The sequence below is a fragment of the Geotrypetes seraphini genome, chromosome 12 (assembly GCF_902459505.1).
Source record: "Geotrypetes seraphini chromosome 12, aGeoSer1.1, whole genome shotgun sequence".
In the NCBI taxonomy this organism is placed as follows: domain Eukaryota; kingdom Metazoa; phylum Chordata; class Amphibia; order Gymnophiona; family Dermophiidae; genus Geotrypetes; species Geotrypetes seraphini.
The window spans coordinates 1,449,935-1,471,035 of record NC_047095.1 but is presented as its reverse complement, the minus strand read 5'-3'; the positions used below and the strand labels follow the sequence as shown (position 1 = coordinate 1,471,035).

At 44.8% G+C, this 21,101-nt stretch overlaps 1 protein-coding gene across 6 annotated transcripts in view; it reads right to left on the bottom strand.

Annotated features, from left to right (window-relative positions):
* LOC117346711 (ADAMTS-like protein 2) overlaps positions 1 to 21,101 on the bottom strand; it is a 114,205-nt gene that overhangs the window by 30,446 nt on the left and 62,658 nt on the right. For all 6 annotated transcript variants that reach the window (XM_033916729.1, XM_033916732.1, XM_033916728.1 and 3 more), the window contains exons 7-10: positions 19,825 to 19,905; positions 18,283 to 18,458; positions 9,493 to 9,904; positions 7,104 to 7,545 (exon numbers count right to left, since the gene is read on the bottom strand). In XM_033916729.1, coding sequence (XP_033772620.1) covers positions 7,104 to 7,545; positions 9,493 to 9,904; positions 18,283 to 18,458; positions 19,825 to 19,905 — 1,111 coding nt within the window. The remainder of the gene's footprint in view (positions 1 to 7,103; positions 7,546 to 9,492; positions 9,905 to 18,282; positions 18,459 to 19,824; positions 19,906 to 21,101) is intronic.

Here is a 21,101-nt window from a genome sequence, read left to right as displayed (position 1 = left end):
AATCCTGTTCAATATGTATGTAAGTGACATTGCTGAAGGGTTAGAAGGAAAAGTGTGCCTTTTTGCAGATGATACCAAGATTTGTAACAGAGTAGACACCGAAGAGGGAGTGGAAAATATGAAAAAGGATCTGCAAAAGTTAGAGGAATGGTCTAATGCCTGGCAACTAAAATTCAATGCAAAGAAATGCAGAGTAATGCATTTGGGGATTAATAATAGGAAGGAACCGTATATGCTAGGAGGAGAGAAGCTGATATGCACGGACGGGGAGAGGGACCTTGGGGTGATAGTGTCCGAAGATCTAAAGGCGAAAAAACAGTGTGACAAGGCAGTGGCTGCTGCCAGAAGGATTCTGGGCTGTATAAAGAGAGGCGTAGTCAGTAGAAGGAAGAAGGTGTTGATGCCCCTGTACAGGTCATTGGTGAGGCCCCACTTGGAGTATTGTGTTCAGTTTTGGAAACATAGAAACATAGAAATAGACGGCAGATAAGGGCCCACGGCCCATCTAGTCTGCCCACCTTAATGTCCCTCCCCTACCTTTGCCCTGTGAATAGATCCCATGTGCCGATCCCATTTGGCCTTAAAATCAGGCACGCTGCTGGCCTCAATCACCTGTAGTGGAAGACTATTCCAGCGATCAACCACTCTTTCAGTGAAAAAGAATTTCCTGGTGTCACCTCGTAGTTTCCCGCCCCTGATTTTCAACGGATGCCCTCTTGTTGTCGTGGGACCCTTGAAAAAGAAGATATCTTCCTCCGCCTCGATGCGGCCCGTAAGATACTTGAACGTCTCGATCATGTCCCCCCTCTCTCTGCGCTCCTCGAGCGAGTATAGCTGTAATTTGTCAAGCCGTTTTTCGTATGGTAGATCCTTGAGTCCCGAGACCATCCGGGTGGCCATTCTTTGCACCGACTCCAGTCTCAGCACATCCTTGCGATAATGCGGCCTCCAGAATTGCACACAGTATTCCAGGTGGGGCCTCACCATGGATCTATACAATGGCATAATGACTTCCGCCTTACGACTGACGAAACCCCTTCGTATGCAGCCCATGATTTGTCTTGCCTTGGACGAAGCCTGCTCCACTTGATTGGCAGACTTCATGTCCTCACTGACGATTACCCCCAAGTCTCGTTCTGCTACCGTTTTTGCTAGGATCTCGCCATTAAGGGTATAAGACTTGCATGGATTCTGGCTGCCCAGGTGCATAACTTTGCATTTTTTGGCATTGAAGTTGAGTTGCCATGTCCTAGACCATCGCTCCAGTAGGAGTAGGTCGTGCATCATGTTGTCGGGCACTGAATCTTCGTCTGTTGTGCATTTGCCCACTACATTACTCAGTTTGGCGTCATCGGCGAATAATGTTATTTTACCTCGAAGCCCTTCTGCCAAGTCTCTTATAAAGATGTTGAATAGGATTGGGCCCAAGACTGAGCCCTGTGGTACTCCACTAATCACCTCCGTCATTTCGGAGGGGGTGCCGTTCACCACCACCCTTTGGAGCCTACCTCCAAGCCAGCTCCCAACCCATTTTGTCAATGTGTTACCTAATCCTATAGAACTCATCTTGCTCAGTAACCTGCGGTGTGGTACGCTATCGAATGCTTTGCTAAAGTCCAGGTACACGATGTCCAGGGACTCCCCTATATCCAGCTTCCCCGTTACCCAGTCAAAGAAGCTGATCAGGTTGGATTGGCAGGATCTCCCCTTAGTAAATCCATGTTGTCGGGGATCCCGTAGATTCTCCTCATCCAGGATCTTATCTAATTGGTCTTTGATTAGAGTTTCCATTAGTTTGCTCACTATCGATGTTAGACTCACTGGTCTGTAGTTTGCTGTCTCCATCTTTGAGCCTTTCTTGTGGAGTGGAATGATGTTAGCCGTCCTCCAGTCCAACGGGACGCTGCCTGTACTCAGGGAGAGGTTGAAGAGCGCGGACAGTGGCTCCGCCAAGACATCACTCAGCTCCCTAAGCACCCTGGGGTACAGGTTGTCCGTCCCCGTATCTGGCGAAAGACGTAAGAAGACTTGAGGCGGTCCAGAGGAGGGTGACGAAAATGATAGGAGGCTTGCGCCAGAAGACGTTTGAGGAGAGACTGGAAGCCCTGAATATGTATACCCTAGAGGAAAGGAGAGACAGGGGAGATATGATTCAGACGTTCAAATACTTAAAGGGTATTAACGTAGAACAAAATCTTTTCCAGAGAAAGGAAAATGGTAAAACCAGAGGGCATAATTTGAGGTTGAGGGGTGGTAGATTCAGGGGCAATGTTAGGAAATTCTACTTTACGGAGAGGGTGGTGGATGCCTGGAATGCGCTCCCGAGAGAGGTGGTGGAGAGTAAAACTGTGACTGAGTACAAAGAAGCGTGGGATGAACACAGAAGATTTAGAATCAGAAAATAATATTAAAGATTGAACTAGGCCAGTTACTGGGCAGACTTGTACGGTCTGCGTCTATGTATGGCCGTTTGGAGGAGGATGGGCAGGGGAGGGCTTCAATGGCTGGGAGGGTGTAGATGGGCTGGAGTAAGTCTTAACAGAGATTTCGGCAGTTGGAACCCAAGCACAGTACCGGGTAAAGCTTTGGATTCTCGCCCAGAAATAGCTAAGAAGAAAAAAAAATAAAAAAAAATTTTAATTGAATCAGGTTGGGCAGACTGGATGGACCATTCGGGTCGTTATCTGCCGTCATCTACTATGTTTACTATGTTTAATTGCTATATTGCTTGATTTTATCTTTGTGATTTGTGGCTTTTATTCATTAGTCTTGTGTAGTATTATATTCGAAAACTTTTTTCTGTTGTTAAGGTTTGTGTCAGGGAAGCAAAGAGGTTAAAAGGAGACATTGTAAAGTTAAATAATGCATTAAAACTTATGGCAAAAATGTCTAGTCTTTATAGATTGGCTTACAGTGATAACTCAAGTTTCTAAACTTGGTTTATTTTCGAGTCATCCTTTTTCCCCCCCTTCAAGTATACACTTCATCCTCCATACACACGACGGTTAGGGGCAGAGCCGGCCCGTGAATATTGAGGAACCGCAAATAACTTTTAGGGCCGACTCTGACCCAACCCCGCCTCCCTCCTGCGTCCCGGACCTCCCCAGACCTTACCTGGTGGTCTAGGGGTGACGCGGGGCAGGAGCGATCTTCCTACGCTCCTGCCCCGTGCAGAGCCGTCATAAAAAATGGCTGCCGTGATTTCCCGTTGTAGTCTTGCGAGACCACGGGAACTCACGGCAGCCATTTGTTGATGACAGCTCTGTACAGAGCAGGAGTGTAGGATGATTGCTCCTGCCTCGCGTCACCCCTAGACCACCAGGTAAGGTCTGGGGAGGTCTGGGACGCAGTGATTCACCCATAAAAACTAGGGGCAGTTCCGGGGCAAAAAAAATCACGAATAACTAAATCTGCAGGTTCTAAACCCGTGGATTCAGAGGGAGAAGTGTATACGGTAAATCCCAATCAATAAATAAATCATTTTACCCAAGGAAGTGCTTTTAAACAGGCTGTTCAGCAATACCATTGTAATACAGACAAAAATGGGGCAAAGATCTGCCGCAAGTACTGTAGAGCAACAAACTAAAAAGCAGATAAATTAAATAGAAAGAAGTTTGATTTATTGCACCAATGACCTGTCATGGCCAAGTTTCGCCCACAGGCTGCGTCGGGGCTAACTGTAACGTAGATAAATCATAATCAAAACAAGGTCATATACACATTTCAATCATAAATACATATCTCAAAATATACATTTATAAATATAAGGTTAAAACAATAAATAGAACAACAAATAATGGGGCTTTTTTACTAAGGTGTGCTAACTAATTTAGCACATGCTAATCGATTTAGCATGCGCTAAAGATTTGCACGCGCTAAATGCTAAGGCGCCCATTATATTCTATAGGCGTCCTTAACATTTAGCGTCCTGGTATCCTTTGGCATTGGAAACTTAGGGCCTGTTTTACAAAGCGGCTGCCACGCAGTAACTGCCCCGAAGCCCTTTAAATCTCTATGGGCTTCTGGGCCGTTACCGCGCAGCTTTGTAAAACAGTCCCTTAGTAAAAGGACCCCAATATGATATATAATTTAAAGACAGGTAATAAAGAACTTATATACAGGACAGCTACATATTTATCATTAAAATGTGTGTGCTCATGAAGAATAAAAAATGAACGTGAAACTAGACAATTAATCTGCACTATATGACATTAACGGGTGCTAGAATATGTGTGGTGTGTCTGTGTTTCTTTCTTTCTCTCTCTCTCTCTCCTTAGCCACTTTCTGTATTTCTGTCTTTCTTTTTCCTTGGCTGTCCACCCATTCTCCCTTCCTTTTAACTTCCCTGTGTCCACCACCACCCCTTCACTGCTCCCCTTATCCAGCAGCAGCCCTTCTCCCTTTTTTTTATCTCCCCCCTGTCCAGCAGCACCTCTTTCCTGTCCCCCTGTCCAGCAGTAGGCCTCCCTTCCTTTTTCTTCCCCCCGTCTCTTCCCCTGTCCATCAGCACCTCTTTCTTGTCTTCCTGTCAAGCAGTAGGCCTCCCTTCCTTTTTCTTCCCCCTCCGTCTCTTCCCCTTTCCATCAGCACCTCTTTCCTGTCTCCCTATCCAGCAGTAGGCCTCCCTTCCTTTTTCTTCCTCCCCCCCGTCTCTTCCCCTGTCCATCAGCACCTCTTTCCTGTCTCCCTGTCCAGCAGTAGGCCTCCCTTCCTTTTTCTTCCTCCCCCCGTCTCTTCCCCTTCCATCAGCACCTCTTTCTTGTCCCCCTGTCCAGCAGTAGGCCTCCAATTTGGCTTTTTATTTTTTTCTCTCTGACTGGTTGTACCTCCATGTGCTACTATTGTGAGTAGCTGTACTTTCATATGATACCCTTCTGGTAGCATGGTTCCCCCTATTAATCCCTATAATTCTTGTGTTACATTGCATATTCTTTTAACTCTCCGCATATCTCATTGGAGTAGGGCTTTCTTATTATTTCTTTGCACGCAACTCACTTGCAATTTGCATGATGGCTTTGCTTGAATGAACCTTGGTACACCAATTATTTTGTAGCTTTTCCATGCCCTGCTGGTACCCCGGTTATTCTGGCATACCACAGTTACTCGTCCAGGCCTCCCTTCCTTTTTCTACCCCCCCCCCCCCCAAGTCTGTTCCCCTGTCCAGCAGTACCCCTTACCTTGCATCTGGCCTCCGCTGACAACTGACAACAGCCGCCGCGGCCTGCAGCCGCCAAGAGCCACCGCAGCCGCCAGCCTCCGCTTAAGCGCACATGCGCACTCCTACCTGCGGGACCCTACAGCGCACGGAAAACGGAACACGCGGGTGGGAGTGCGCATGTGCACTTATGCTTTTATTATATTAGATGATTACTGCCTATGTATTTTTATTTGTGCATGTAGTCACCTAAACACCTAAAAACATACCTGTTCCTGAACTATTTAGGCAACTAACCTGTACAATCCTACTCCACAATAACTGATCTCTAGCGCTGTTAATAACTAGCTTCTAACCTTGTTAAGTCTAATTAATTTGTAACATCTTTTAACCATTGTAAACCGCATAGAAAAGGGGTAGGGAATTCCGGTCCTCAAGAGCCGTATTCCAGTCAGATTTTCAGGATTTCCCCAATGAATAAGCATGATATCTATTTGCATGCACTGTTTTCAATGCATATTCATTGGGGAAATCCTGAAAACCCGACTGGATTACGACTCTCGAGGACCGGAGTTCCCTACCCCTGGCATAGAACTTCACGGTCCTGTTATTATTATTATATTTTCATGGTCACTTTTAATTCTTTGTGAGCACACATTTTATTGATAAATATGTAGCTGTCCTTTATATGTATATGCTCTAATACCTAATTTTCATCAGACTTTACGTATAGGTCGCAATCTTCTTTACCTTCTCCTCCAGGCTTAGCCATGCTTTCAAGATTATTTTTATTACCCTCAAGTTGTTTTTTCCCTAAATGTATCTCTATTTTCTTTAAAGATTGTAGTTCACCCTCCTTCACTTTTGTACTGGTAAACTTTATTGCATGTTTTTACATTATTTATCATTTTAACCTTATTTATAAATGTATATTTTCAGATATGTATTTATGATTTAAACGTGTATGACCTTGTTTATATTGGAATTCTTCTATGTTATAATTGTTACCCAAATGCAGCCCATCAGCAATACCATTTTAAATTCCGTAGGCCTAGGCCACTTAATTGTTTAGGCAAAAAAAATTGGGTTAGATTTTACCAATGGTCTGTTATACCAAATATATGTATTGTACTATGTATGATCTTAGCTTAACAAAAAGCTTCTGAGAATGTAAGCTCATAAATAAAAACAGAATCTTGGAGATTAAAAAAAAATTGTAAATGTTAATTCTTCCTAACTATGAAAAAAAGGGACTCATTTTCAAAGCATTAAGACACACAAAGTAAAATAGAAACCTATGTATGTCTAAATGCTTTGAAAATGAGCCCCAAAATGACCAAAATTTTAGGTTGAAAGATCTTTTGCTCGTAAGGAACGCAATAATGGAAAATTTGCATACCTAAATATCTAAAGTGGTTAGTCCACATTAGGCCATGAGGTAAAGGGAAATTTAAAGCCAGTTGAGAGTTTGAGTTACAAGGCATGATGACAGATTTATCAAAGCTCATAGTACAACCAGACATGGAACCAAATTGATAGTACTGAGAATGATTTGGGCAATGAATTCAAAAGATCACTAAGGTAAAGCAATGTATTTTCCGCTTCTAATGAAATCTTATGGATTTCTCCATTTAGAATGATACTTTGGACTTATTTCGTCATTCGTAAGGACATGGCTAAGGGTCCCAATGCAAATAAAAGTGGAGAGTTTCCCTGTAGAGTAGAAAGAGTCATTAATATTGACAGAGGCAGCGGGTCTCAGGTAAATTAGTCTGCATCCAGTTACATGGACGGCAGAAGTGCATGTACAGTTCTGGAAGGTGTCAGGTATCCTTTGGCATCAGAAACTAGTGCACTCCAAGCTTGTTGTATAACCATCATGCCCTTCATTGGGAAGAATAAGCGCAGATCTACCTTTACTCATTGCAATAGTAGCAGCAAGTCTTACCTCTCTGTGTCCAGAGCCTGCAGGGGCTCTACATGGCTTGTCAAGTTAGAATATGAAGAGCTGTAGGCCACTGATGCCACCAGGCTGTAGTTAATGTTTTCTTCTATCTCCTCTTCATTCCTCTCCTCAGCCTTGGTCCCACCCTGAACCTCAGTCTTCATGTGCCCCAGGAAATTCTCCCTCCCTGTTGTCTGTAATTCACCTGGCTTTGTCCAGTCCCCCATCAAATCCCTCCAGCCCCCAAAGGAAGTATTCTGCTGAGCAAGCTTGGCAACTAGCAGCTGTAGTGTCTTGCAAAGAGCAGCATTGCTTTGGCCACGGTTGCAAAGTTTGCCAAAGTAGTGCAGCCTAGATGTGCCCATTCTTTGGCTCTTAGAGAGCTTCGGCGGCATCACGTCATAGGAGTCAACGGTGCTCAGTGGAATCTGCTGCAACTCAGAAGCTGAAATATAGAAGAGAGGGATAGGATAAGATCAGACGTTTGGGTTCCCTCAATTTCAAATCATTTCAGGAGTGGAGGGTCAATTATTGACGCTAGGTAGAGAGTCAAAAGATCAGCAGTAAAAGGAACCTGAAGTTCTTTATCTTTTCACTGACTAGAGACATATAGCAGCAGTTCACATGTCAATACCAAACCCTGGCACTTTTTTTTTTCACTCAACAAATAGAACTAGGGTGGGGGAGGGGGGTAGGCAGGGACAGAGCTTAGTTTGTGTGGCCCTCTCAAATTAAAAGATGTTCTGATGACCAAGAGGAAGTGCAACAGGAGTGGAGGAAGGAAAGAGAGAGATGGAGAGTGTGTTTGCTAGAGCAGTGTTTCTCAACTCAGTCCTGGAGTACCCCCTTGCCAGTCAGGTTTTCAGGATATCCACAATGAATATGCATGAAATAAATTTGCATATAATAGAGGCAGTGTATGCAAATCAAGTTCATGCATATTCATTGTGGATATCCTGAAAACCTGACTAGCAAGGGGGTACTCCAGGACTGAGTTGAGAAACACTAGGATAGAGGGGGTTGGAGCAGGAACGAGGGCCGCAATCCAGTCAGGGTTTTAGAATTTCTACAATGAATATGCATGAGATCAATTTGCATGCACTGCCTCCATTGTATGCAAATAGATCTCATGCATATTCATTGGGGAAATCCTGAAAACCCGACTGGTTTCCGGTCCTCGTTCGCCACTCCTGGGTTGGAGGTTGAGAGTGCCAGGAAGAAAAATAGAGAAGAAGTATTGGGGAGGTGGAAGATGAAAGAGGGGAGGGATAGAAGGTAGGTTGTAAGTAATGAGAAGAAAAGAAATAATGGGTGGAAAGAAAAGATGGAAAAAAATTAAGATAAAAGGGAGGGTGAAGGCGGGGGAAGGAGAGAGATGAGAAAGGTGGAAAAATTACTGAGAGGAGTGGGAATGAAACATGAGTGGGAAGTAGAAAGAAGGTAGTGTGGAGGAAGGATGCAAGGAGGGAGAGGTGAGGAAGAGGTGAAGGATGAGAAAATTATGAAGAGCTGGGGAGGAAGAATATGTGTGGAAAGGTGGAAAGGTGTAGAGTGAGTTCAGGAGGCGGAGAGGTAAATTGAAGAGTATAAGTGAGATGAAAGGGAGACACAAGGAAAAGGTGAAAGCAAAAGAAATGGAGGGGAGGGAGAAAGCTAAGCCATCCCTATATGAGGTGAGGAGTAAAAAAGACTCCCTATCCTTCCCCCCCCCCCCACCCCCAGGAAGCAGACAAACTACACCTATGATTTTAGATTTAATTACTTGTCTTTCAAAATTTGAATCAAAGACCAGCTACGTATTCAGGTACAGTACATATTTCCCTGCCTAAGGGGGCTTACAATCTAAGGGCCCTTTTTCAGTATGCATTTTTACCACAGACCAGGGGTGTCAGAATCCCTCCTCGAAAGCTGCAATCCAAGGATTTTGTGGCCCTCGAGGAGGGATCTCATGCATATTCATTGGGGAAATCCTGAAAACCCGACTGGGATGCAGCCCTCAAGGAGGGACTTTGACACCCCTGCCATAGACACACAATGGGAAAAAAAAATCTTTGTGGAGAGTGCAGTGACTGCCCAAGGTTTTAAGGTGCTCAGAGGGAGAAGCAAAAATGGAATCCTGGCTTCCTCAAGTTCTCAGCCCACCACTCTAGCTAATCGGCTGCTTCTCAACTCCATTCAATTCCTGAACAGCAACTGCCAAAAAACATTAAGGGCTCCTTTTACTAAGGTGCGCTAGCGTTTTTAGCGCACGCATAAGATTAGTGTGCGCTCTAGCTGAAAAATTACCGCCTGCTTAAAAGGAGGCACTAGCGGCTAGCGCGCGCTATTCTGCGTGTTAAGGCCCTAACGCCACCTTTGTAAAAGGAGCTCTAAATCACGAGAAAATTCTTACCTAGCGATTTTCTATTCCCGCCTGCCTTCACCTTCTCTTCCTGTTCGGCTTCTCCAGTCTCATGGTAATTGCTTCGGATTGAAAAGGCATCAAAAGTGTCCTCCCCTCCCCAGACCCAGTCTCCAGCCTTTACCGTGGAGTTCTTCCACACAAAGCCCAGATTCTGGAAATCCACATCTCCCGGCACGAAGCTGTTATCCTCATTGTCCTGTGATGCCCAAGTGCCATTGTAACCATGCGCTCTGCCAGAATCTGGGACCCTTGGATCTGGATTGTCATGGCTGGATTCAGGATAGTGAGAATAAGGGAGTGAACCCCCAGTCATGGCGTCAAGTTGGGTACGGAGTGTCGGAGTCCTGGGCACAGTGTAGTCGTACGTTATGTGGGGAAGTTTTCCATTAAAATTATAGTACTGTGAGTAAAGAAAAAGAGAGTTTGACAATTACTGTAAACCGTAACAGGATGTGTGCATGCCAGCTGTGTTACTGCCACATCTGTTTTTAACCCCTCCAAATAAAAATACACTAACCCACGTTTTTAGTGCCCACGTTTAAACACCATTTGTGTGCTAAAATGATAGAATACTAGCATGGACATGCCCAAGCGCTATAGTAACATAGTAGATGACAGCAGATAAAGACCCGAATGGTCCATCCAGTCGGGTCTTTATCTGCTGTCATCTACTATGTTACTATAGCGCTTGGGCATGTCCATGCTAGTATTCTATCATGGACATGCCCAAGCGCTATAGTAACATAGTAACTATGCATGTGTTCTGCGCTATTTGATAAATGGCGCACACATAAATGCAAGGGGGACATTCAAGGGGAGGAGCATCGTTTACACACACCTGCTTTGACATAAGTGGGTAAGTCGAAATATAGACAAGTAGATATCAACTTACACTAGTATTCTATAATGGAATTTTAGCTCCCAGATGTTGTTATAGAATTCGCGCTCAGTGCACAGCATCTAAGACCCTCATGCAAGGTATTTATAGAATTGTTTCCTTTTATAAGTAACATAGTAAATGAAGGCAGATAAAGACCTGAATGGTCCATCCAGTCTGCCCATTAGTTATACCCATTAAAAATACATGATTAAATTAACTTGTCTCTTCATTGATATTTCTGGGCCATAGACTAAAGTCCACTTGGAATTGTCCTAGGTTCCAACTGCTGAAGTTGCCCTCCAAGTTCACTCCAGCCTATCCAACCATCCTGTCTGAAGGATACCTACCATAAAGTCTGGCCAATAACATCCTCATGTTCCAAGTTCGTGGAGATCCCATTGATGCCCTCCCTTGCCCATCCTACACCAAATTGCCACATATGGGACACAGACAGTGCAAGTTCCGTTCCGGGAACCCCCGTGAATGCTAAAAAACTGCGAATACTGTTTTTAGTGAGGGCAGACAGGAGAGGGCAGCCGGAGAAGCAGGAGAGAGCAGCCAGAGCGCCAGAGAGTGAAGGAAATCACTCGCGGTATGCTCCGACCGCCTCTTCCTACACTAAAGTCGGGCCTCCCCAATCAGGAGAAGGGTATAGATAGAGTATTACTATACATGTCCTGGATCTGAGCGGACTGCTGGGCATGATAGACCTCTGGTCTGAACCAGCAGAGGCACTGCTTATGTTAAGTCTGCCAGTACTGGCCTTAGCTCTTTAATGGGCATCCTTTATTTTCTAATTAGAGACCCTCTATGTTTATCGCATGCTTTTTTGAATTTCATCACCGTTTTCCTCTCCACCACTTCCCTCCATTTAGATACCCTGATGCTGTGTGATGAGAAACTATTGTATCCATAACATCTGGGAGGTCAGATTTCATTGTACATTACTAGCATATCCGAAAATCAGCATGCCTAATGTTAGCATACCCGTACTTACACTTGGACAAATTGAGGTCATATAAATGCAGCAAGAGTGGACATAACATACAGAATTCTGTAACTTGTGTGTGTAACCAGGAGCCCCACTCATTGACCACACATGTATACACCCTCCCCCAGGATGTTTAATGAATATTCTTATGTAGACCAACGAGCACAGATGTCAGAAGCCTTATAGCTGCTCTAATATTCCTTTTTCCAGCAATGGCCATTGTAGGAAACAGCACAGAAATTACTATGATGTGCTCCTTGCCTTTCCACTTCCCATTTCTAGGAGCACTGGCCTTAAAGGATTTCACAACTTCTGTTGTATCAGCTACTTTCGGGTGAAGCTTATAGGGTAAAGGGTTATGGATTTGATATACTGACACTAGGTTAAGTAAGTAGTGTCATACAACACTATTCAGCAAAGCTGCCTAGCCTACCCTGTTTGTCCTGACTAGGCCCTGTAGACACTGTTCACTCTAAACTGAGAAGGAGTCCTCCAACAGAAAATTAGGTTCTTCTCTTGATAATTTTCTTTCTGGTAGATGTGACTAGGAGTCCTGACTATAAGTAATATCCTCTAAATCACGAGTTGTGTTATAGAAGGATGAAACTTACATTCTTCAACTCCACCTCCTTCTACAATGGGTGTAGTGCCCTCTTCAGTTTGTACCAAAGCAATCGATTATCACTATAACATAAGAAATTGGAAGAAGGGGTATGGAGATCATCCCCGATAATACATTTCTGTTCTGCCCTGTAAAACAAAAATGAACTAAATTAAACAACCCATAACATAACCCCTGGTGCAATGAACAACCCACCTGTCAAAGTGCAACCACCACTAACACTTATGGAGCTCTGAAAGACTCACTTTTTTCGTTCAATATTTTACTCTCCATATCAGACTGGCAGGAGAAGATCGCCACTGTGGACATACACTCTGTCTGATGCAGTAAGCAGGCAAATTCTGTCTGACCAAAGGGAAGTGCGGATAACTGAAAATGTTTCCCTAGCACCTGAAACCTCGAGAATCTTTTGTGCTACAGAAATATGGGAATATGGAGATAGGCCTCCATCAAATCGAGGGAGGCTAGCAATTCCCCTGGTGCGACCATCACAATGACCAAATGGGCACCTTTAGCAGCACAGCATTTACTGACTTCAGATCCAGGTTCAGTCTCCAATCGTTTGAGTCTTTCTTGGGCACTATGAAGTATATTAAGTATCTGCTCAAGCCTAATTCTGCGGGAGGTATGGCTCTATGGTTCTAAGGTACCAGAGCCTTTGTACTGTCACTCAGACTCTGACTGTCTTCTCTAGCCATTCAGCTGAAGAATCCACAAAGTAATCCACTAGAGGGTAGCTGAATTTGAGTTTGTATCCGATTTGTATTATATTCAGCATCCAAGATGATCCATGCTCACACCTTCCAATAGGCTGTTAACCTCCCTCCTATCTACAAAGGCATGGCTATAGACCTGATGTCACTGAGGCTTCTTGGAGGAAGTAGGGGCACATGGTCCTGAGGATTGAGTATGCCTTGAGTTTCCCTACCTCTGCCAAGAACTCTGATATGGTGTCTGGGAAACAATTCCTCCAGAGTACTAGTGAATAAGCCTTGAACCACAAAAATTACCCCAATTAGATACTCCAGGGGCACAAGGTCTGCTGTGTGGAAGAGTCTTAGGTCGACAGTCTGTCACATTTGCCATAAGATCAACCAGCTCTTTACCGAAGAGCATCTGTCTCTTAAAGGGAAGCCTGCTTAGAGTGGCTTTCAAGCCAAATCTCCTGCCCACTGCCTATTCCAAAGCTTTCTGTGAGTAGAGATAGAGTAAGCAGTAATGCAGTAAAAAAATTTTCAATTCAATTCAGTAAAAAATTTTCAATTCAATTCAGCCTATTGAATCGATTTTCAATTTGATTTTCCTGCCCAATTGGGTGTTTTTTTCAAACATCCTGGCGGGTTTATTTTATAGCCTCTTTACCCACCCCATACCCTTTGCCCTCTCCTACCCACACTGGTGCTATGGTGTAAACAAATTAACAAAAAAGCAAAACTAGACAACCAACTATCCAATTTACTGATCACGACACCAGACTACAAAACTTTCAGAAAAAAAATAAAAACCCTGCTATTCAAGAAATCCATCAAAACAAACTAACACTGCAGGAAGCACTTCAGTCCCCCGAAGTAACCCGTTCAACTCTGTAACTCTTCTGGAAATGTCAAGATAACCTCTTATGTAATCCGCCTTGAACCACAAGGTAATGGCGGAATAAAAGTCACTAATATAATGTAATGTAATTTTAAGTCCTAGCTCACATTCATGGTCTAACATCTGCTCTGGCAGGATACACATTTCAAATCTGACTTATTATAATCACAAAACAGAAAATAAAATTATTTTTTCTACCTTTTGTTGTCTGGTCATTATTCAAATCATGTTGGTCCCAGGCTCTGGTTTCTGTTTATCTTCTGATAATTCACATGCCAGGGTCTCCTGCCCATTTGTCGTTTTCTTCTTTCTTTGTGCTAACCATCCATCTTCCATCTCTGTCCTCCCCTTCTGTTTCCCTTCCCTCCCCCGGAGGTCTGGCATCTTTCCTTTTTTTCATCTCCAACCTCGCAACTGCAGTGATGGACTCCACCATCTCTCCTTTTCTTAACTACTCTTTCATCCAACATTTCTCCCTCCTTCCCCACCATCCCAGGGTCCACCATCTCTCTCTTTCTCTTACCAATTACCCTCCTATCCAGTATTTATATCCCCTCCTCCACACCATCCCTTGTGTCCAACTTCTCTTCCTGTTTCTTCCCTCCCTCCATCCTATTGTCCACCATCTCTCTCCTCTCCTCTGTTTTAAGATTCATTATTTCTTCCCCTCCCCCCTTAGTCCAGAATATGCGCATCTCTTTGGATTCCCCCTTCCCTCTCTCCCTACCTCTGTGTACTTCTACACCAGGGGGCTCCCCAAAGGCCTGCATGTTTCCCCCTTCTCTCTAGTGTCCTCCTGCTTCCCCCTGGCCTCCCAGTCTCACCTTCAAAGCTAATTATGGCAGCCTACAGAGGATCACCGTTGCTGTAGTGATCCTAGCAGGCTGCTGTCGGCCACCACAGCACGTTCCCCCTGCCTCAGCCTGCCCCTGCCGTCAGAGGAGGGGTGGGACTGCAGCAGAGGGAACGTGCTGCAGAGACCAACGGCAGCCTGCTAGGATCGCTACAGCACCGGCATTCCTATGCAGGCTGCCGTAATTAGCTTTGAAGGTGAGACCGGGAAGCCAGGGGATGCTAGTGATAAGAGAGAAACATGCAGGCATTCGGGAGGGGGGCCCTAAATCCGCAGAGCTGAGGGTACCCAATGCAGCACTTCCCGACTGACCCTCACCCCCTAAAGAAGGAGCAGCAGCGGCAGTGGACGGCCAGCAAGAGGCAGCGCTTAGGACAGGCTATTTGCTGCCAGAGTGCTACTGCTCCTGCTTTAGGAGGCTCGAAGGTACGGGGAGGAGGGTTGGTCACCAAATCGGCGAGCCCGGTTTTTTTTTTTTTAGAAAACAAATCAGTTTGAATCAATTCAGGCTGCTTTCTATGACAGGAAATTTAGGCTACTGTTGCCAAGTGCTTGCTCGTACAAGTACTTTAGAACTCAATTGAAAATGCATCTTTTTTTCAAAATATTTAGCAAACTAATTTAAATCATCCTTAGGTTATGTTATTTTTAATCTTTTGTTCACCGCATTGAACTTACGGTTATGCGGTTTATAAGTACAATGTTATGTTTTGAATCGGCGAATCGGGCAGCAATCGTAAGCAGACACCTTGCTCAAGTCTCTGATAATGTCATATAGGGCATCCACTATGTAATCAACCTTCCATCCATAGAAGGAATCTGACAGACTCTTGTATGACAGTCATGTGCCACAAAAGAGGCTGCTGATGCTGCTTTAACTCCCAAGACTAAAGCTTTGACTTGCCACTTAAGGACTACATCTACCCTGCAGTCCTGGGCAACCTTTAACATTACTCCCCCTTCACTTGGGAGGAAAGTACACTTGTTAACCTGCGCTACCAACAAATCCACCTTTGGCTGGACACATAGCTGCTGAAATTCAGGAGCCACAGAGTAAAGGCTTTGTCATTGTCTTAATCTTCCGGGGTCTCCCATTGCTCCATAATTAAGGAAGTGAGATCAGGATGTGAAGAAAAAAAGAAGTCCAAGTCTGGGAAGCACTCTTAATAGAGCACTGTGTAGCAGATGCCTGCAGAGAATCCAGTTTTAATAATTTCAGTGTCTCAGAAATAAGCTCCAACAAGGCTGTCGATATACAGTCTGATCCTCCCCCTGGTCCAGTGCTACTACTGCTTCTGGACTCATGGTCTCTGCCCACAAGAGGAGATTCAATCTGATACAACAAAGGCATAGATTCAGACTCCCAGCCTCCCCCTCCCCCCAGTCCTTATCTGACTGGGCTTCTGGACCCTGCCCAGAGATTTCCTCTGAAGGGTGTGCATTTGAAGTGGGCAAATCCACTTGCACAGCCATCGGTACTCCTTCCGCCGGAGCCTGAGAACCCCAACAATTTAAGTAGGCCATCCACATTAGACTTACAAAATCAGAAGTAAAGCTCTAACTAGAGGGCCCTGAGAACCCCTTCAGGGCTTCCCGGAGTCCCTTTTGGGCTCCGTGGCATCCACGCACCTGCGCTTTGCCTGATCGCTATCCAGAGGCGATTTTTTCCCAGACAAAGGAGCCACCTGCAATTCCCTAGCTAAGCCCAGGGCTCCTGTACCTCCCTCATGTGCTCCATAGCACTCAAACATTCCTCAGCTGACCATCTAGCACAAATCTGGGATGATATAGGAGCATCACAGCCCGAAGGGTCCATCCCAAGTGATTTTTTGAGGCAGATGGGAGGTTTTTAAACAAAAATTGGGAATTCTAAGATGGCCACCAGGTAGTATGGTCACGCCAAAAATGGCCTGGGAAAACCAAATTAAAAGGGTCACAAAATCATGGGAAGGAGTTTTTGGAGGTAGGGGACCCTAAAGCAAGCTGCAGAAATGCTTGAAACATTGCAATTTTAGACACCCTCCACCAATTTTCTCACAGGCTACAACAGCCTGTACTCACAGTCCATCTGTGCTGATGCTAGCCTGCTTCAAGCTGCTACAGGAGCTGGAATCTGGAGAAGACACTACCTCAGTCAGCCAAATCAAATCCATGTGCTGTAACCTTCGGGCTGCCAGTCAGACCAAAGTAGGACTGAGACCTCAACCCTCACAGATCCTCATGACAAGGGGGAAAGAAAAAGCTGCCGGAACCCACCAAAGCCCAACTGGACTGCCACAGAGACCAAACAGCCTGAGCTCAGGAATGTAATAAATCAAGTTGCGAGCCAGCTACCAGGGGAATTGACCCTGAGTTCCACAAGTGCAAATGCAAGCTGGCCAGACAAGCACCTTGAGGGTTTCGCTGCTAGCTGCAGATTTCTTTTCCACAGTCTGCATCATTTCCCAGGCAGAGCTGTCCCAGGGACACTGGGAACCTGTTGAGCACTGAAAAACCTTTGGATTCAAACAAAAACTTGAAAATAAGAAAAAATGATCAGAGCAGATCAGAACACCTTCTCAACTCGCACACTGAAGGATAAACTGAAGATGGCACTACAACCAAAGGAGAAGGAGGCAGAGTTGAAGAACGTAAATTTCATCCTTCTGCAACACAACTTGTGATTTGGGGGATATTACCTATAGTCAGGACTCCTAGACACACTGCATCAGAATTGTATTTATGCCAGGGTGTGGTATTTCAAATATTGTATCGTCAATCACTAGGGACTGGAGTCAATGCAGAGCTTGCCTGTCCTTCAATATTGAAAATCTGATACTGAAACAAGACCACACACTGAAAGGATAGTAGATGGAGAACTCTTGCTCAGCTTAGAGAGAACATTAGCCGGCTGACCCTGACTTAATATATTTCACTGTAGATTGATTATCCCCAGCATGACAGCCCATCTGTTGAAACATTAAAGGAATACAATTTAGCTCCCTTCAGAAGAACTTAAACCTAGGTGACAGGATTAAAACAATCTCATCATATCAAAAACATGTCCTGGGATCAAAGCAATATGAACTACCGTATAAACCAGGGGTGTCCAACCTTTTGGCTTCAATGGGCCGCATTGGCCGAAAAAAATGTTTCTGGGGCTGCACAAACGTGCAAACGCTGCAGCAAGACAGAGGAGGGAGCCGGCAAGACGGTAAACACCCAGGGGCAGCAGAGGAAAACACTGCATCGCCTCGACCGAGGCCACACAAAATACTTCACTGGGCTGCATGCGGCCCGAGGGCCACAGGTTGGACATCCCTGGTATAAACCTTTTACTGTAAATGCTGGCTCATTTATGAAACAAAAGAACTCACACAGTACAGGGGCAGGAGACAGGACACAAGGAAGGTCTAACAATCTATCTATACTCACACCCCTTTCTTCCTGTGCTGAACCATCTCTCATTTGTCTGTACACATTCTGTTACAGAGACAGGAATCTGCCAAGACCTATGCAAAGCTCTTTTCTTAGATAACATCTTTTATGTCTGTCTCTGTGCATATGTTATTTTATATTGCACTACTCCCACTGCCTCTTGGAAACAGATTTTGGGAATAATGGAGTTCATCTAAGAGCTCTGTTTCATGCATCCAGAGAGACAGTGAGCCTGAAACAGAATTAGTAAGATCTTCACATAAAAACAGAGCCTTACAAAGTAGCAGACGAGTAGTGATAAATACGAAGACCTTGCCATCGAGTGTAGGCAGCAGGTAAGCAGTAATGGATAGATGTACAGAAGGCAAAAAGTATATAAGTAGTCGTGAAGAGGATCAGTGGATAAGTGGCTTATGACACACCATGACATTCAGGGACTGATTGATGGGCCCCTGAGCAATGATGTACTCCAGCCCATCAGCATGCAGATTGGAGGGTCGCCGATATTTGATGATTGTCCCAGCTACTCGGAAGTTCTGGGGGTTGTCAATTGCAGAGTTCCCATTGATGAAAAAGTGATCAGCTGTGTCCGACAGTGCTGGAAAAAAATGGACAAGAAAATTACCCTACACCAAACTAGAAAATCATATGACTGAGTAAAGAGTCAAAGTGAAGGGATCTTCATCCTCCCGAGCACAAGATCCACAAGAGGTTCTCGTCTGGTTCTAAGAACACCTTCGCATGCATCAATGGATGACAGAATCAGGAAATGAATCTGGAAAGTTCCACTGGGCAAAAATTCATCACTATAAAGACATCACAGAAACATAGAAAATGACAGCAGAAAAGGGCCACAGCCCACCAAGTCTGCCCACTCTAATGACCCCCCCCCAACCTCTCAGAGTTTTTCCATTTTGATACCCTGTTCAGTTTCTAATGCACTAACCCTACTTTTACCAATGGAAAATGATTTACAGTACTGCAATAGTGGTTGTAGGCTCTATCTGGCACTCAGGAGCTTTGGATACAGGGCTCCTGGGCAGATGAACGTTAACAATGCTGTATGAAATGTTTCTTAGGGCTTGATATTCGTAAGGATTTAACTGGGAAAGAGAGGCTCTTGCCCGGTTAAACCCTACTGAGAAAGCCATCAGTCAATATTCAGCAGCACGTCCCCTGACTGGATAGGTTAGGGGCAGGCAGAGGTCAGAGTTAGGGTGAATCATTGACTTAGTCCAGGGGTAGGCAATTTTGGTCCTCGAGAGCCGGAGCCAGGTCAGGTTTTCAGGATATCCACAATAAATATGCATGAGATAGATTTGCATCTCAAGGAGGCAGAGCACGCAAATCCATCTCATACATATTCATTGTGGATATCCTGAAAACCTGACCTGGCTCCGGCTCTCGAGGACTGGAATTGCCTACCCCTGACTTAGTCAATTAGTAGCAATTTTTAGTTTACTAGCCAGGTAAATAACTGAATACAGTTAATTCAGCAAAAACAGCAGTCCTAACTTTATGTATGTGCCAAGGTAACGGGTACTGGTGCCCAGTTAACTTCTGGGTGGGCAGACCTGCCTGGATATTCAGTGCCAGGAGCTGCACACGCCCTGGCATGTGGCTGGAAGTGCCTTAACACAGTGGTTCCCAACCCTGTCCTGGAGGACCACCAGACCAATCGGGTTTTCAGGATAATCCTAATAAATATGCATGAGAGAGATTTGCATATAATGGAAGTGACAGGCATGCAAACCTGCTCCATGCATATTCATTAGGGCTATCCTGAAAACCCGACTGGCCTGGGGGTCCTCCAGGACAGGGTTGGGAACCACTGCTACGGACTGAATATTGGGCCCTTAATGAAATAGACAGATAAAGCAGCTGCATCTTCTCCTGAATCCTCCACAATGACAGGCACAAGCAAACAGTCCTTTCTAGCTGTTTTAGTAATCTTTATGCGTTACCCAGAATATTTTCTGTTTTTCGGCGCTCAATGATCAGAATGTCCATTGCACCTGCAGGAATATTTGTGATCAGTGCATAACCTGGGAAGGGAAAGGAAAGGTTGGTGAAGTCCTTGATAAAACAGGAAAAGAATCCAAACCCAAGCCATCAAGAAACTGGTGTGTCCTCCCCAGCTCACATTTACTGCCATGGAAACCTGTATGCATGAGTTCTGCCTCCTAAAGAAACACTGCCAGTCCTCCTGCCACCCAGCAACAGAGCTACCTCTTCCCTCCCACCACAACAATGCAGCGTTATGGTCCTTCGAGTCTATATTCTGCCTGCAGTGCTCAGTGTGTTTTACACCCAGATATTCAGTGACAGACCAGACTCACATACTGGCACAGAAAATTCAGGTATAGAGCGGCTGCTGCCACTTGTCTGTGAACCAGCAATTTTAAGACCAGTACCCATATAAACTACCTGCATAAAATTAGGGCAGCCTTTCAGTTAGTGGACTGAATATCACGGCTAATCGGGGAACACCCTATTCTACTTTAGTTGCACCCCCCCCCCCAGATCTCCCCCAACACTACCTGGAGAATACTGAGGTGGTCTGACTGTATATTAAGTGACATTATCTGGATAATGCAAATGAAAATCTGGAGATGAACCAGTCAGTGGGATTTATCTGGGTAGGAATGTTTCTTTTCCTTGTATCCTCTTCATGCCCACTCCTCCCCCCCGATTCCAATGTAATCATATAACTCGCTCATTTTCCTCCTCTCAGTTACTCAAACCACTCAATCGTTATAGCCCAGCCATGTCTAATATAAGAACTTGAGAGCTGCCATACTGGGACAGACCAAAGAAAGGTCCACCAAGCCCAGTATCCTGTTTCCAACAGTGGCCAATCCAGGTCACTACCATCTGGCAAGATCCCAGAAAAAGTAAAACAGATTTTATGCTGCTTATCCTAGAAATAAGCAGAGGATTTTCCCAAGTCCATCTTAATAATGGCTTATGGACTTTCCTTTTAAGAAATATCCAAATCTTTTTAAGCCCTGCTAAGCTAACTGCTTTTACCGCATTCTCTGGTAACAAATTCCTGAATTTAATTACATGCTGCCCAGTGTGTGGCAGCAGCCAAAAAAGCAAACAGGACTTGCCAGAGGATGTGATAAAAGTCTGACCTCGGTTCCGGGGAAAATGGCGGAAGCGCTGATAAAAGACAACATCAATGAGCATTTTGAAAGAAATAAACTTCTAATCACAAGCCAACATGGATTCTGCAAGG